The sequence below is a fragment of the Corythoichthys intestinalis genome, chromosome 12, assembly GCF_030265065.1.
Source record: "Corythoichthys intestinalis isolate RoL2023-P3 chromosome 12, ASM3026506v1, whole genome shotgun sequence".
Lineage (NCBI taxonomy): Eukaryota > Metazoa > Chordata > Actinopteri > Syngnathiformes > Syngnathidae > Corythoichthys > Corythoichthys intestinalis.
The window spans coordinates 23,124,240-23,139,995 of record NC_080406.1 but is presented as its reverse complement, the minus strand read 5'-3'; the positions used below and the strand labels follow the sequence as shown (position 1 = coordinate 23,139,995).

Below are 15,756 nucleotides of genomic sequence, written 5' to 3'. Positions count from 1 at the left end.
GTTTGGTAATATCGCCTCTCATTGAACTCTTCAAAAACAGTGACTGTCTCTTTGCAAATTACGCAGACACAGTTGTTGCGTATTTTAGTGAAGAAATAGTCAAATTTCCACCTATCCCTGAAGCGTCGGCCAACGCAGTCAACTTCTTTGTTGTTGTTGTTGATTATCGCCATTTTAGAAAATTGTAAATAAAGGGTCACACGGGGTAATGTTGCTTAGAGTGCTGCTGCCTTTTAGTGGGTAAATGAGGAGCAGCATTTCGTGTGTAAGCTACTTCATATGCTGGTAGCAGTGCTGCTGACCAATTTATTAAGTCTGTGTGTGGGCCAGACGTTATTGAGTTTATGACAGATGCTGGGGGCCGGATAAAATTTGACCATGGGCCGCATTTGGCCCCCGGGCCGGACTTTGGACATGTCTGGTTTAGATGCATACAGACAAAACATACCACAGATGCCTTAAGAAAATACTTAAACGTGGTAATATCAAATAAGGGAGGTTTAAATACGTTACTTGACCAATGTGGTCAACAGATTAACAATCTGCTTTAAAGCTACCACAAGAAAACACAATGCTTAAAGGTATGAGAGGGAGACACATGCAAAAAGTATTTTGAGGATATGGAAAGGTAAAAATACTCAATGGAAACAGAAATAGTATTCGCATGTGCGCATGTGTTGGACGACTCGCCTCGTAGAAAGGAATTGCAGAACACTGGTAGTATTCCTCTAGTGACAGTGAAAAACTACATCATCACCCCGAGCACCCAATGTGCGTGTAAAACATGGCGCCATTAAAACATGCACTAAATATTATAGACTTTTAAATCAATGGCAATATTGTATGTCTTTCTAATAACTTATTTTAGTAAAAGAGAATAATTGTGGCTTAGCCCACAAGTGTTTAAGTCCGAGGTTCCCTTTAGCTATTGAGTGTCCCCGAAAATGGACTTCAGCCGACCGTTGATGCCGTCAATTTGTATTGCTCAGCAATGGGTGAAATGGAGAGAGCTATCTTTCTTCTCATCGGCCTTTCACTTCGATGTCTGTACAATCATCCGTCTATTTACATTACTCAAGAGATTTAAGATAAATATTTGGACAGTGAAATCATTGGCCATAGACTTTTTGTGTGGAAGGGTGGGCTAAAATCACACCCAAACATTGCACTAGTTCTCTATACAACAGGCGACTTGAAACTGTCAATATTACCAGTAAAGCTTTCGTACAAAGTACTAAATAAATTTCAATATACTGTATGTGTCCTATACTGTTGCTCTGAATGATTGCATATTATTAGACATAACTTCATTTGTGGACATCTATGATTGCATTTCTTTGCATCTTCTGTGGATTACGTGGATTATTACTAGAACTTAAATAAAAGTTTTTACTACTCTCCAATTTATGTGTTCAATATAGATTCTTTAATACTACGACTTAAAAAAAAAAAAAAAAAAAAAAACCCTTAGACTTCACTAACAGTTGACGAGACAGCTCCTATAGACATTGCGCCACGGCTTTCCGTAGGGGCCCGGGCCAGGCAGAGCGTCGTTGCGGCTTTCTATGGGATAAACTCAAACACACCCTGTGTTCTAATGCCTAATTTAGGTGGAAACAAGATGAAAGTTTAAGTGCATACAAGCAGGCAGGAGTGCCTCGACAGTGATTTGGTCGAGGATTCATAGTACAGTAATTATTACACAAAATAACACCATGCATGCACTTTGAAACGTTGTGGAAAAAACTGAAAAAATGGGGAAAAAATAAACATAACTTAGCTTGAAATATTCATGTAAAATGAATGATAACTGCCCGATTTTAGACTGTTTTATGTTCGTATCTAAAGAAATTCCAGGATTTATTTACCGAATTATTTACAAGAATTTTTCACTTAAAAAGCTGTTTGTTTCGTGGCCACCACATTGGATTTTGTTTCTATACATAATAGCGTAACTTTACATTCAAATAATCTGGTAATTTTCAGCCAACTCCCCGTTATTGGCAAAAAAAATTGTAATTTAGACATTTTTACATCCATACAAAAAAAAAAATTTGGCTTTTATGTGTTTTATTTCATGCAACATTTCAATCTAAAAACGATGAGGGCCAGATAGCTGGCAAGACGTGCTGTGGCAATAGTGACATCAAAATTCAACCTAAATAAGTTTTGATTATGTATAGAAATGGGTAAATTTTGCTTTTGTTGAGTAAAATAAAGATTATTGTTCATGCTTTTCTCAAGTATTTAGTTTCTGATGTGAAAATTGAGTGATTTATTAGCTGTTGAAAACTTACATCAAAATTGCACTAAATAAAAAAACAATTAAGTCGCTATTTCAGGGAAAAACGTATATGATACGTTCTGAATTTTTTTGATGCCGCTGCTCATGGAGACTCATATATGCCTAAGGGAGATGCCTGTTTTGGTTTTGGGTCGCTAGCGACTTTGGTTTTGAAAATACTTTAGGTTTTTAAAAATTAGCCCCCTACTGAACGCCTCCGTGCCCCGTTTCCCGGCAACTAATAGTGAAATCTATGGAAAACCCAGTTTAAAAAAAGTCTTAATCGACAATATAAGGGTAAAAAAATTGTGATCCTTCAGCTTGTAAAATTGACTTGGTCAATGTGTACTGGTCCCTCTGTATGTATTTCAAATCATGTTTAAAAAAAAAAAAAAAAAAGAAAAGAAAAGACATGCCTCATTCCTCTAAGTAAACTCTCGTAATGCTCAGGTGAAGCGAGTCAGCTCCACCTGGAGAAGCTTTATCATCCACACCATGCTGAGAACAAGCAGGAAAACAAACACTTAGGACTTATATAGATTGCGGCCAAATGGTAAAAAACATGCAGTGTTGTGTATCGATACTATGCCACATAACAATAGAAAAGCAGTGCATTGAAAATGAGGTAAGATGTATCACAAAATTCATTGTTCATTCATGTTCATTTTCAGAATAAATGGCATATTTTGGCGCGGCTCAGCCATGCGTGTTAGTGAACTAAATGAAAGCAAGGCATCAGAATTCCTGTCTAGGGTAATGTTTCCCTCTCACTTGATGATAGACATGCCATTCTCTTTCATGCATTGGTGGCCATAATTGGGCAAACTAGCCTCTAATATGTGTACCTGCACACCGCTGTGCTGAAAATGGAACTGGGTTACATGTGATGTGGTGGTGGAGATAGTTTCCTGGGTCTTAAATTGTTTTCTAACACTGGCGGGTCCCCCAGGCACGGAACAGATCTCAGACTCCTCCATGACCTAATGAAGCAGAGGGATATCATTAGCGGTCGTCACTCCAACACAACCTAACATGACGCTGCTCTTCAGCCTGCTAATCGTGCAGTAAAATGGGCCTCTAACATATTTGCATGAAACCAGTTTGATTCACTCTGCGTCTTGTAACTCAAATAAACTTTTATGAGCCAAATGAATAGACACGACATTAATCAGAGACCAGGATTGAAAATGCAACTTTGCCTGATTGTGCAAAGTATGTACATTGCAGAAAAGAACAAAATTATGTTTTAATTTAAAATCATTTTAAAAGGCCATAAATTGTCTTTAAAAAGCACCAAAAAAAAAGGAACAAATAGTCAAGAAATATGTTTTTAAAAGGCCAATAATTGGCTCTTACCTTAAAGAACATGTATGTATTAAAATGTTTTTTAAAAAGGTAAAATACATGCTTCCACATGCACTGAAAAAGAAACATTATCTAAAAATATACATATATTTTTGGACAGCCACAAAGAGGCTCTGATAAGAACCCAATAAAACTAGAAAACATTATTCCTTAAGATCCGCATTTTTTTCTGCTAGGCATAAAAAAAAAAAAAAAAAAAAAATTGCTGATTTTTATTCTCTACTTGGTTGGGGATATTTCATGCTTTTATTGTTTTTTTTTTTTTTTTTTTATGTTAATGGGTTTTTGACAAGAAATAAGCACTTACGTTTGAAGTTGCGTTTTGTCTCATCAATTTTCAAAGACCCAAAAATAGCAAAAACATAATGATTTGATTTCAATGGGTAAAGCTTCGTTCAGTCATCTCCAAGAAGTGGCAGTAGCAACTAAATTCAGTGTATTTACTGGTTTAGAGACGCAAACGTGTCATGTCCTTCAGCAGCATGCTCAGGTCCGAAGGGGTTCAAATATAGTTTCTTGATTGCCACAAACAGGCTTTCACACTCATCCTGCCACTCAAACAAAAAGTAATATAAAATATAATTGTAATAAGATTTTTGAAAGCCTTTAAACAGGCTTTCCCGAGGACCCCCTTCATGAAAATTTGTATTTTTTTTTTTCGTTTTCATTTTTTTGAAAGGCGTTATGACAGCCTCACAAAAAAGAAAGGGCAACTGCCAGGACTCCTATTGTTAGTGTTTGAAAGCAGCAGCCAGTAGGAAACACAGCTCGTCCAAGCCTTTTTTGGATGAAAAAGTTCCAATTTGACATACTGCTGCTTATTCTAAAGTGCTTTGAATTCAGTTCCCTGCTACTATAGTGCCTGTATCTATAAATAAAATAAAATAAAATTGGTCAAATGATGGTTTGTATCTTTAAAGTTTCTTCAGTCACTTGTATAAAGTCTCAAGACACCACTGTTTCAACGACATACAAACAAACAATGAAAGACCACAAATTGTCTTACTTATATCTACTCTACTGTGTACATTAATTAACTTTCTTGGTCGCTGGCAGACGTGGGTTGTAATGTGTAATATGTGCTCCGTTACATCTACTTGAGTAACTTTTTGAGAAAAATGTACTTCTAAGAGTAGTTTTACAAAGCCATACTTTTTACTTTTACTTGAGTGGATTTGTGAAGAAACAATGCTACTCTTACTTCTCTGCTTTGGGCTTCACAAGAGTTGGTACAAGATAAAACGCTTCTCTTACTCCGCTACTTTGGGCTATACAAAAGTTGTTACATTTTTCGTGTTTATTCTACGTATTAGATTTGTCCTTTTTTTTGCAAGCGATGTCAAGAGTATTGTAAGTATATACGAGTATAAGAATATATATGAAGCTCTATCAATTTCACCAATGAGACGTCGCAACAATAATCACATGACTCCATTATACCAATCTGACGCAAGGTTGCCGGTCTATGATGACGCCAGAGATTGGTAGATGGTAGAGATTGAAGTATGCGATGGAGCACCATCCTGCTGCAGAGTTTGTCCCTTTTTATGGTTAGGAATGTAAGAGGCTAGAGATGTCCCGATCGATCAGCATCCCGATCGATCGGGTCCGATCATGTCATATTGAAAGCAATATATTTAATTTTTTAATTAAATCATTTTCTAATTGTATTTAACGTTACAAACATAATATGTTACACTCATCCAGAGTCTTTAGTTTAGGCTTAAGGTAGGGTTAACAAATTTACCCCGATAGCGGCGGTAATTAATTTTTTAAAAAATGTATCACGTTAAAATATTTAACGCATTTAATGCATGCGCTGCACGACTCACTCTCGCATTGTCGCGCTCAATTTGTAATAGAGCTGTTTCACCAATATAGAGAGAGAAATGGCAGCATATAACGAGTAGGGTGAATTTTAGCAGCCTTTGGAGCATTTTTTAATTGGCTAAAACCTAACAATCCCTCTCCCGATGATTAGAAATATCATGGGAAGCAATGTGGGGAAGCAATGTAGCAATTGATCTTTGTCTTAACACCTTTAGTTAGTCCCCAATGCAGAGAAGATATATCAATTGGTAGCACTACGCACAGTCATGGGTGCACTTCCCATCATGCATTTGGGCAGAAGTTAAATGCCTGAATTATCATTTACTGAAAGCTCATAAAAATCCACTAGATGGCAATATTTAGTCACAATATACAAAGTCACATCTGTCCTTTAAGAATTTCAAGTCTTTCTATCCGTGGATCCCTCTCACGGAAAGAATGTTAATAATGTAAATGCCATCTTGTGGATTTATTGTCATAATAAACAAATACAGTACTTATGTACTGTATGTTGAATGTATATATTCGTCCGAGTTTTATTCATTTTTTTCTTAATGCATTGCCAAAATGTATATGATCGGGAAAAATTATCAGGAATGATTGGAATTGAATCGGGAGCAAAAAAAAAAAGCAATCGGATCGGGAAATATCGGGATCGGCAGATACTCAAACTAAAACAATCGGGATTGGATCGGGAGCAAAAAAACATGATCGGAACAACCCTATAAGAGGCAGCTAAGATTTGTTGATATTTCAGATATTTCATAAGTCAGGTTATTAGCAATTGCTTCTACAAAATGGATAAGCGACAAGACTTTTGTCAAGGACTGTACAAGAGTATAAGAATATATAAGTAGCTCTATCAATTTCACCAATGAGAAGTCGCAACAATAATCACATGATTCTATTTCACCAATATGACGCAAGGCTGCCGTTCTATGATGACGCCAGCCTGTTCAGTCACGTGGCGTCTTTAAAGCACCGTAAAATATGAAGTATTTGACATAGAGCGCTGCCCTCAACATAAATCAAAAGCGCAAATTAAAGCTCTCTCCCAGGTTTTATTTGGAACCGATTGACCACGGGAAACTGGAGATTTGATCCTTTTAATTTCATAATACTACCTATTAATGAAGTATTCACTATTCAAACTAGGAACTATTTTTTTGCACTAGAGGGCACTCATGCTCTTTGGATGAATAATGCTGGGTTATTGTCAGTGGCATTACTAAGTAACGCCTTACTAACAGCACTGACTAAGTAAGCGTTACTGTTATCTGATTACTTTCTTTCAGTAACAAGCTAAGACGTTCATTTTTCCAAACCAGTAATCTGATTAAAGTTAGTTTCCTTAGTGTCTGTGTGTTACTATTTTGTTATTGCCTCATAATATACGTAGAATTAAGACTACTGTACTCATGTACGAAGAGCATTTCTAATAGAAATGTTAATCTTGCGTTTGGGAGTGACACCACATGTCACGTTTTCTCATTGGGGAACAAAAAAACGGGCATGCCGTGTGAGCGGTGCTCAGACTGCGGCTAAAACAATAGCCTAGCTACCTCGTAAGGATGCGAATAATGAAAGAGCCAGGAGAGATATCACAAACACTTGCATTTGCTCACTGGAAACACAGCCATTAATTCACATTTCTGCCCACTGAAGACGACAGAAATATCTTTGCGCAAACTTTGCGCTGGCTCAAAAACACTGTGGACCGCTAAAAACGACGCCACATCCAATTCAAGGAACCACCTGGAATTACAGCACAACGCGTCAAAACTCTAAGCAAAGCCTACAGGTAACGAGAGCATTTTATAGTTACGGTTTGTAACCATAGGTGGAGTTTGACTTTTGGGGGAGTGTGGGGTGGGTGGGGCCCAAACTTTTGGCCTGTACTGTATGTGTGTGTGTGTGTGTGTGTGTGTGTGTGTGTGTGTGTGTGTGTGTGTGTATGTATATATATATATATATATATATATATATATATATATATATATATATATATATATATATATATATATATATATATATATATATATATATATATATATGTATCACAGCTTAAAAATTAATTAATCGCAATTCAAACAATCTCTAAAATATGCTATATTTTTCTGTAAATCATTGTTGGAATGAAAAGATAAGACACAAGACGGACATAAACATTCAACAAACACTACATAAGTACTGTATTTGTTTATTATAACCAGGGGTGCACATAAGTGGTCCGCATGCGCACTATGTACTGGACGTAGACAAACGCGCTGACCCTCAACGGCTTCCATACGCTTTTGCGTACCGATGGCTGACCACTGTATTGTCGCATTTCACAAAGCTAAACATGCACGTTCAGTGAGCTCTTATGAGGAGGACATCCCACTTTTACAAAGGCTTGGAGTTAATGTGGGAGCCGCATAATGCCCTTTATTTTCAATTAGTGCTTTTATGTTTATTTCTTTACATTTCACTTCATAGTAATGGCAATTTTGTTGTGCCAGTTGATGTTAATCAAGCGTTAATTGTTAATATAATTAATTAAAGGTAATTGGCTCTAAGTAAAGCTTGTCATAATTTTATTGCATCAGGCGGGTCGGCTCTCAAGCTCAATGAGGACCAAGCCACATCTCCAGGTCCTCATCTGAGAACCTGGACAAAAAAAATATGTGCACCCCTGATTATAACAATAAATCCAAAAGATGGCATTAAAATTATTAACATTCTTCCTGTTGAAGGGATCCACGGGTAGAAAGACTTGTAGTTCTTAAAACATAAATTTGAGTACAAGTTATTGTAATTTTATATTAAACCCCTCTTAATGTTTTTGTTTGAATAAAATTTATAAAATTTTCAGTCAAAAAATAAACTAATAGTTCGCCATTGTTGACGTCACCAAGCAGGACGTCATATGGGGTCCCTGATGTTCATCCACAGTGTCTTTAACTACGTAAGGTAGTGATTGAAATACACCACAAGGTGTCAATGGCGAGTTTTAAATTAATTCGAGATCTAGCCAAGGCAAAGTCTGAGTAAGTTTTATGTGTATTATGCATAGCTATTTTGATTGGGAATGCCATTTCTCTCTGCATTGAGCGCTTTTCTTTTTGTGAACATTATTTTTTTGAGATATAGGAATATTATTTTTGTAGGGACTTGACTAAATGATACTGTAGCGACTTAACTGTTCCGCCCAAATGCATGATGGGAAGTTGGGCAACCATGAATGTCAGTGGTGGCTGCAAATGGTATATTTTCAGCATTGTGTTCAATAAAGCGTCTTAAGAAAAAATGTCTCTTGTCATTGTGTAGCACGTCGCTCGCCACAATAGTTATCTTTGTTGTGAAAGAGTTGCCAAAGCTTATGCCGATGAAAGCCGCTGTCCAATGAACACCTGTGTCAACTCGCATTTCTCTACCTTTTCGTTCTCAATGTGCAAAAACGGCGTCATTGTAAACTGTTTGAGTAATGCATGAGCAGGTAATTCAGTGCATGCGTTAAATGTGTCAGATATCTTAACGTGATTAATTTTAAGATATATATATATATATATATATAAATAGGGCTGTCAAAATTATCGCGTTAACGTGCGGTAATTAATTTTTTTCATTAATCACGTTAAAATATTTGACGCAATTAACGCACATGTCCCGCTCAGAAAGTATTCTGCCTTTTGGTAAGTTTTACAGCAAGGTTTTTTGCGCTGTCCAACAGCGAACTCTTGTGGTCGCTTTGCGACATGGTTTATTATTTTCTTCTTTTCTTTCTTCATAATGGCTGCACGACGTCTCGGGCTGATAATGTTGTACTTATATGATCCTTGGACAAGATTTGTCCGTAAGTATGGTATTTGTAAAGAATGTACATATTATGTTAGTGAGCGAAATTTATATTTTTTGTATGAGACGCTTTTTGTTTATGTTTAGTGAACCTGTATAGCATGCTAAGCTAACGTTGTTGCTAATGTAATGCTTGTGTACTTTTATTTTGTAGTTTTACGACGGTCTAAAGAGGACAATGGTTTGAGGCCATTTTATTAATAAATCAGATGAAAAAGGAAGAAGTCTAATTATTAAGACGTCGTTCACTAGCTGTCTAGTTTTGGAAAAAGTAGACGCTTCGGAGTGAGGACAGCATGGACAGATTTAAATGACAGTAGAGTGAAATGCCCACTACAGTCCTTATGTACCGTATGTTGAATGTATATATCCATCTTGTGTCTTATCTTTCCATTCCAACAATTTATTTTACAGAATATATATATAATTTACAGAAAAATGTGGCATATTTTATAGATGGTTTGAATTGCGATTAATTGCGATTAATTACGATCAATTAATTTTTAAGCTGTAATTAACTTGATTAAAAATTTTAATCGTTTGACAGCCCTAATATATATATATATATATATATATATATATATATATATATATATATATATATATATATATATATATCTTGACACTGTCCTTGTTGAATCCTCGGTTCAAGCTCAGTTGTTGTTGTTGAAGCTTTTGAGAGCTTAGGTTTAAAGAAATTCTAAATATCCATACTCAGCTGCAGTTTTGGCCAAGCAAAGCAAAGGACCGTCTCTAAGGTGCTTGTCGCATGATCTGTTCGATAAATAATACTGACCCATTATGAAATACTTACTACGATATTGTTCTTGTTCATTTCATTCATTTTTATTGTTTGTTTTATTGCTTTAAAACTTTTATAGACAAAATTTTAACTGCTAGGTCTTTATTTTAAAGGGGAAGTTCAGAATTTTTGACATTAGGCTTAATCTTCGGGGTTTAATTACCAGTAGTTGTTGGAGTTGATTTGAACAAATTCCCTGCAGTTTGTCAGTTATTTATTAGTTTCAGGGCGTCGGCGTGTCTAAGCTTGCGCGAGTCAATGATGGTTGAAATCAACTCCATCAACTAATTAAACTCCCGCCTACTCGAAGATTAAGCCTTCTGTGAAAAATTCTTATCTTCTCCTTCTTCTCATTCTCGGAAAGTCAATTACATGCGATGACATTTTTCTGTTGTCATTCCTATGTCGAGGCAGCAAAGGGCAAAAAATTGGTATATGGTAACTGATAAATTACTTTTAAAGTAACTTTGTTACTGTGATAATGAAGTAATCAGTAAAGTAACTAGATTACTTTTTTGAGGCGTAATCAATAATCAGTACTTGAATTACTTTTTCAAGTAATCGGTAACAACACTGGTTATTGTACAGTATCATTATGACAACAGTTCATATCGATACGTTTGTCCTTAGAGAAAAAAATACAATTGTTTAAAGGGAAAAAAAACAGTTACTCACAATGTTACTCATTACTTGAGTATTCTTTTCCCTGGATACTTTTTTACTTGTACTTGAGTACATTTTTTGGTTGACTACTTTTCCTTTTACATGAGTAATATTATTTTGAAGTGACGCTACTCTTACTTGAATACATTTCTCTCTATCCACCATGGTCGCTGGTATTGCATAAAATCCAGCTTTCCAAATATAGAATGTTGGAAAAACAGAAGCAATGCATCAAGTGCTGTTCGGAAGACTTCATTTCTTCATTCATGAGCATGTTGCCATATATCACGCAGAGTTTAGTGTGGGAAAAAAAAATCACCTGTAGCGATAGACCTGTGTTTCAAGTAGGACTGCTGATTACCTCTTCGAAGTTGAAGGCTTTTCTTCTTCTGTTTCATCATTTGACCTTTTCCTCTTTCTAAAGAAGATCTCCATATTCTTGCTAACGGGTGTCAGGGAGTAAGAAGGTGTTACCTGATTTGAGATTTTTTTTGGAGTTGTCTGTGCAGGCTAAGTGACATCTCTCTTGTAATATTTTTGCTTAGTTATTATATGATACCTAACTGTACCCTGTGTCTTTATTTTCAGATTCTAATGATGTAATGTTTTGGTCACTCTCTCTGTGAAGCCAAGAACAAAATTCCCCATCATGCAGTGGTACCAAGTTTCTGACACTCTTTTTTCTCTCTTAGCACACCTTGATCACGATCCAAGTCCAAAATGCTTACGATCATTTTACAGTGAAAAGTTTACCCCCGGCAACAAAATCAAACACACTGCAACTTGCCCCATGTCCCAGAACAGATTGCGTTTGACCACCCAGGTTATACAGTAGCTTTGCTCCTTAAAAGCCTTGAAAAGCTAAGGCAACATTTTCTCTTTTCAGCATTCTCTTTGGAGCTGCTCACTGAGAGTCTTGTTTCTTTCCTATTTATACACTCCCCTCTATTTGTGCTGCCTATGAAAGGCTGCTGACCCTCTTGCCGACTCACTCCCTGCTGCACCACTGCTGCCACCTCCACGAATACAGCATGACAACATCAGCAATAAAAGGTGACAATACCAAAAGTATTGTTGCGCAACTACCTCACAGCTCTCCAGGCTGTGTACAAACAAAGAACGACCACAAAAACATTGCTTTTATGACACCGTGTTAGAGCTATGAAATGTCCATGCGTGCACAAAGTACCCTGCTGGGGATGGTGTTGTCTGCTCGCTGGGTGGCAGTTGCCTGGTACATGATGGCCCTACAGTGGCTCAGCGCTCGGTTTTTCGGCTTAAAAGGTTTCAGGTGCTCCCGCTCGGCTTAAACGCGTGCTGCCAGCAGCTAAAGACACACAGAGCCAAGAAAATTGTCAATGTTTGTTTACAGGAGTCATCATGCAACATAGTAAAAAAAAACATAGTTTATAGCTCAAAATTAGTCAGTACAGTTTGCTGACCGACTTTATTACGAATAATTCAGTTAGAAAGTTCATGAATCAAAATGAAATACTTGTTCAAGTAATGAAAAACAAATCAGGTCACTTGTATCGTATTATGTTTATTGACTGCTATAGAGTACAGGTAGTCCCTGGGTAGTGTTGTTAATCTTACTTTATTAGTTACAGTTACAAATGACTTCTCCCAGAAAGAAATTGAGTTAGTGACTCAGTTATCTCATTGTAAGAGTAATTAGTTACTCAGCAAAGTAACTCACGTTACTTTTCATGATCTACACGTTCTTACATGTAACATTCGATAAAATTTTTCACATCAAATATGTTTGTATTAACTGATTGAATTTAACTGATGTTTTCATCCCCCCCCCCCCAAAAAAAACAGGTCACACTCTTTTTTTTTTTTTTTTTTAACAAATTTTACAAATTTCACCTACATAATAGTGTGATGGTATACAAACTTTAACTTTCAAATGCGGTTTGAAAAAAAAAAGCCTTTTTGTTTTTCCTGCTGTACTGAGCCCACACTTGTGTGCATTGTCACACCCCTAATATATATAGATATACTGTATATTTCAATATGCAGGTGAGGCTCTGAATATCCTGCATCTACGTTCTTTGCTAAAAAGCATCACGCAAGGTTCATCTCATGGACACTTAATTCAATAAAAGTTTAGGACAAATAACTATATGATAAATGGTGTTATAATTGTATAGTGCTTTTCCACCTTTCAAGGCCCTCAAAGCGGTTTACACTACCACGCCATTACCTACTGGTGACGCAGCACCAGGAGCAACGTGAGGTTCAGTATATTGCTCAAGGATACTCAGACGAGTTCATCAGGGCGGAAAATCAAACCCACAACCTCTGGGTTGGGGGCAACAAATGAGCCATGCCACCCCCATATTTGGTGTATATATATATATATATATATATATATATATATATATATATATATATATATATATATATATATATATATATATATATATATATATATATATACATACAGTGGGGAAAACAAGTATTTGATACACTGCCAATGGGTTTTCCCATTGGCAGTGTATCAAATACTTTCAAATACTTGTTCACCCCACTATATATCTATATACAGTATATATATATATATATATATATATATATATATATATATATATATATATATATATATATATATATCAGAGGTTGCGCTAGACTTTTTCGTTGTCTGTCATTTTGACTGACAGTGTCATAAAAATCCGGTCATAATCTATTTTTACCCGTCACTTACATTTTTAAAATGATAATGATGACATATTCAAAAGTATTTAGTTTTCATTTTTAATTAATGTTCTGTCCGAACAAGCTTAACAAGAGGCAAACAGACAGCGGAGTGCACCAATCAGCGACGGGCAGACGTGCCGTTAGCAAAGCGACGAGGGCAGGACGAGGGACTTGTGCGCGGAAGTAAACATACGAGGAGAACGGAGTTTATTCAACATGGCTAGCGCGAGACAGACTGTTGTCAATGTCTCGTGTCGATGTGTTTTAGCTCATTTAAAACTGAATTTACCGCGGATTGGAACATATTCTCGGCTCGCCCGCCATCCGTGTTGTTGTAGAGACGACTTTCGGCGCGCAAGAGTGACGTTGCTCGTGAAAACACGTCACGCAAATAAACAAATCTGATTTGTCGATTGATTTTGTACTTACTCGAGAGGCTGTGTCCCAGACTTTTCTCTCAGTGTTTGAAAAATACAGGGAGAACAGTCTGGCTGTGCCAGGCAAACACTCAGTTGCCTTGACATTTTTCCGAGTACGGCCAATGACGTCATGCATCAGGAGAGACTATAGCTAATTAATATGCTCACTCGCCACCCTGTGGTCTGGGGTGTGAATTGCAACCTGTCAAAATGACGGATGGACTTCAGTTTTTTCCGTCACCGTTTTAAAAAACCGGTCAACGACGGAAAATATTCGGTTAACGCGACCCCTGATATATATATATACATATATATATATATATACATACACATACATATATATATGGCGGAAAACAGACAAGACTGAAAAAGCAGTTTCTGCTCTTTCACTCCTCTTTCAAATAAACTGCTGTATTTTAATCCAAAAGAACTGTTGCGTTTGATAGAACAATATGTCTATATGCTGCCATAGCAGATTCATAGTGCATTAAGCCGCCAAACTATTTTTAATTTGCCTGTTTTACCCTGGAAACCCCTGTTTACAGACGTCGCGCAACCGTTTTTGTTTCAACCCAGCCATGAAAACAAGGTAAGTAATTATATTTATTATTCAAAACGTCTGTCATTTTTAGCTTAAAAACATTAATTGATGTGTAATATTTTGTTTGAAAAAAAAAAAGACTTTTTAAAAAATTATTCACTCGCATATTTTAAACTTTTAAACAAATTACAGTACGTCATAATGACAAGAATGGCGTCTGTAAAGAAGTCACAGATATCTACCTCATAACTATCGCTATACAGTGGGGAGAACAAGTATTTGATACACTGTCAATGGCTTGTTCTCCCCACTGTATAATATATATACTTATTATTATTATTATTATTATTATTATTATTATATTGTAGCATCTACAAGGATAACGCCAACTTGGTGATGATAATGCATTGTCAACAGGAAACATTACATACATACGTACATTATTTTCAATTAATTGTACCCACCTGGAAGCCACGAACTGTATGCAAAAAATAGTTCTCCGAGAGTTTAAGTTGACGCTCGCCACGCTAAATGCAATGCTAAGGGGAACGCGAACGCAATGTTAACGCTCCGAGCCACCTAGCACTGCGTTTGCAATGGCGTCACCACCCATTTCCCTCCCCCTCCCTCCCTCTCTACCCCCTCCCAGGCAGCTGTGACAAAAAAAGATAAAAAGAGGTTCATTGAACCAAATTGTAGTAACGCTGCTAACGCGGCCCTTTACATCTTAAGTAACGGTAACAGCGTTTCAAAGATGGGAAAAGTCATGTTACTCACTACTGAAAAAAATAACGCCGTTAGTAATGCCGTTATACTCGAATACACGAAGCAGAACGTGTTGTGCACATAAAGAAAAACGCATGCGCACACACGAGGAAGAGCGCATTTGCTCCTACGAAGAAGTCGCACAGCAAATTTGTTGCTTGTGAAGCATCCGCAGAGGCAACACCTGTATGTAACAGCTTTTGTACTGTTTATTGTGCGCTTTGAACCGCAGTCAAATACTTGGGGCGAGTTTTTGTGATTGTTTTTGATGACATGCGGATGCTAACTGATACATGCTAGTCGTTTCTGTGAATTGTTATTGCTGTATCAGCAGCTAGTTATAAACGCAAATTTAATTGCTGTTATTGAGATGAAACTGATTTAATTTCATTTTTATTTTAGTTTGTGTCATGAGCAGCTGAATAAAGTCAGCAAGCCACACGGACGTCTGACATCGTCATATCGGATCTTAGCGCGCTGTCTAGCTAGGACCTAGCTCAGTCTTGGCGAGGACGGTACAATGTCGTGTATTACATGTTTTTGGATA

The 15,756-nt window shown here is 36.7% G+C and overlaps 1 protein-coding gene across 2 annotated transcripts in view; it reads right to left on the bottom strand.

The window, feature by feature from the left end:
* Window positions 1–15,756, bottom strand: part of xirp2b (xin actin binding repeat containing 2b) — a 115,759-nt gene that overhangs the window by 15,580 nt on the left and 84,423 nt on the right. For both annotated transcript variants that reach the window (XM_057851767.1, XM_057851766.1), the window contains 2 exons: window positions 11,971–12,108; window positions 3,130–3,264 (listed from right to left, as the gene is read on the bottom strand). In XM_057851767.1, the coding sequence (XP_057707750.1) occupies window positions 3,130–3,264; window positions 11,971–12,021 (186 nt within the window). In that variant the 5' untranslated portion in view covers window positions 12,022–12,108. The remainder of the gene's footprint in view (window positions 1–3,129; window positions 3,265–11,970; window positions 12,109–15,756) is intronic.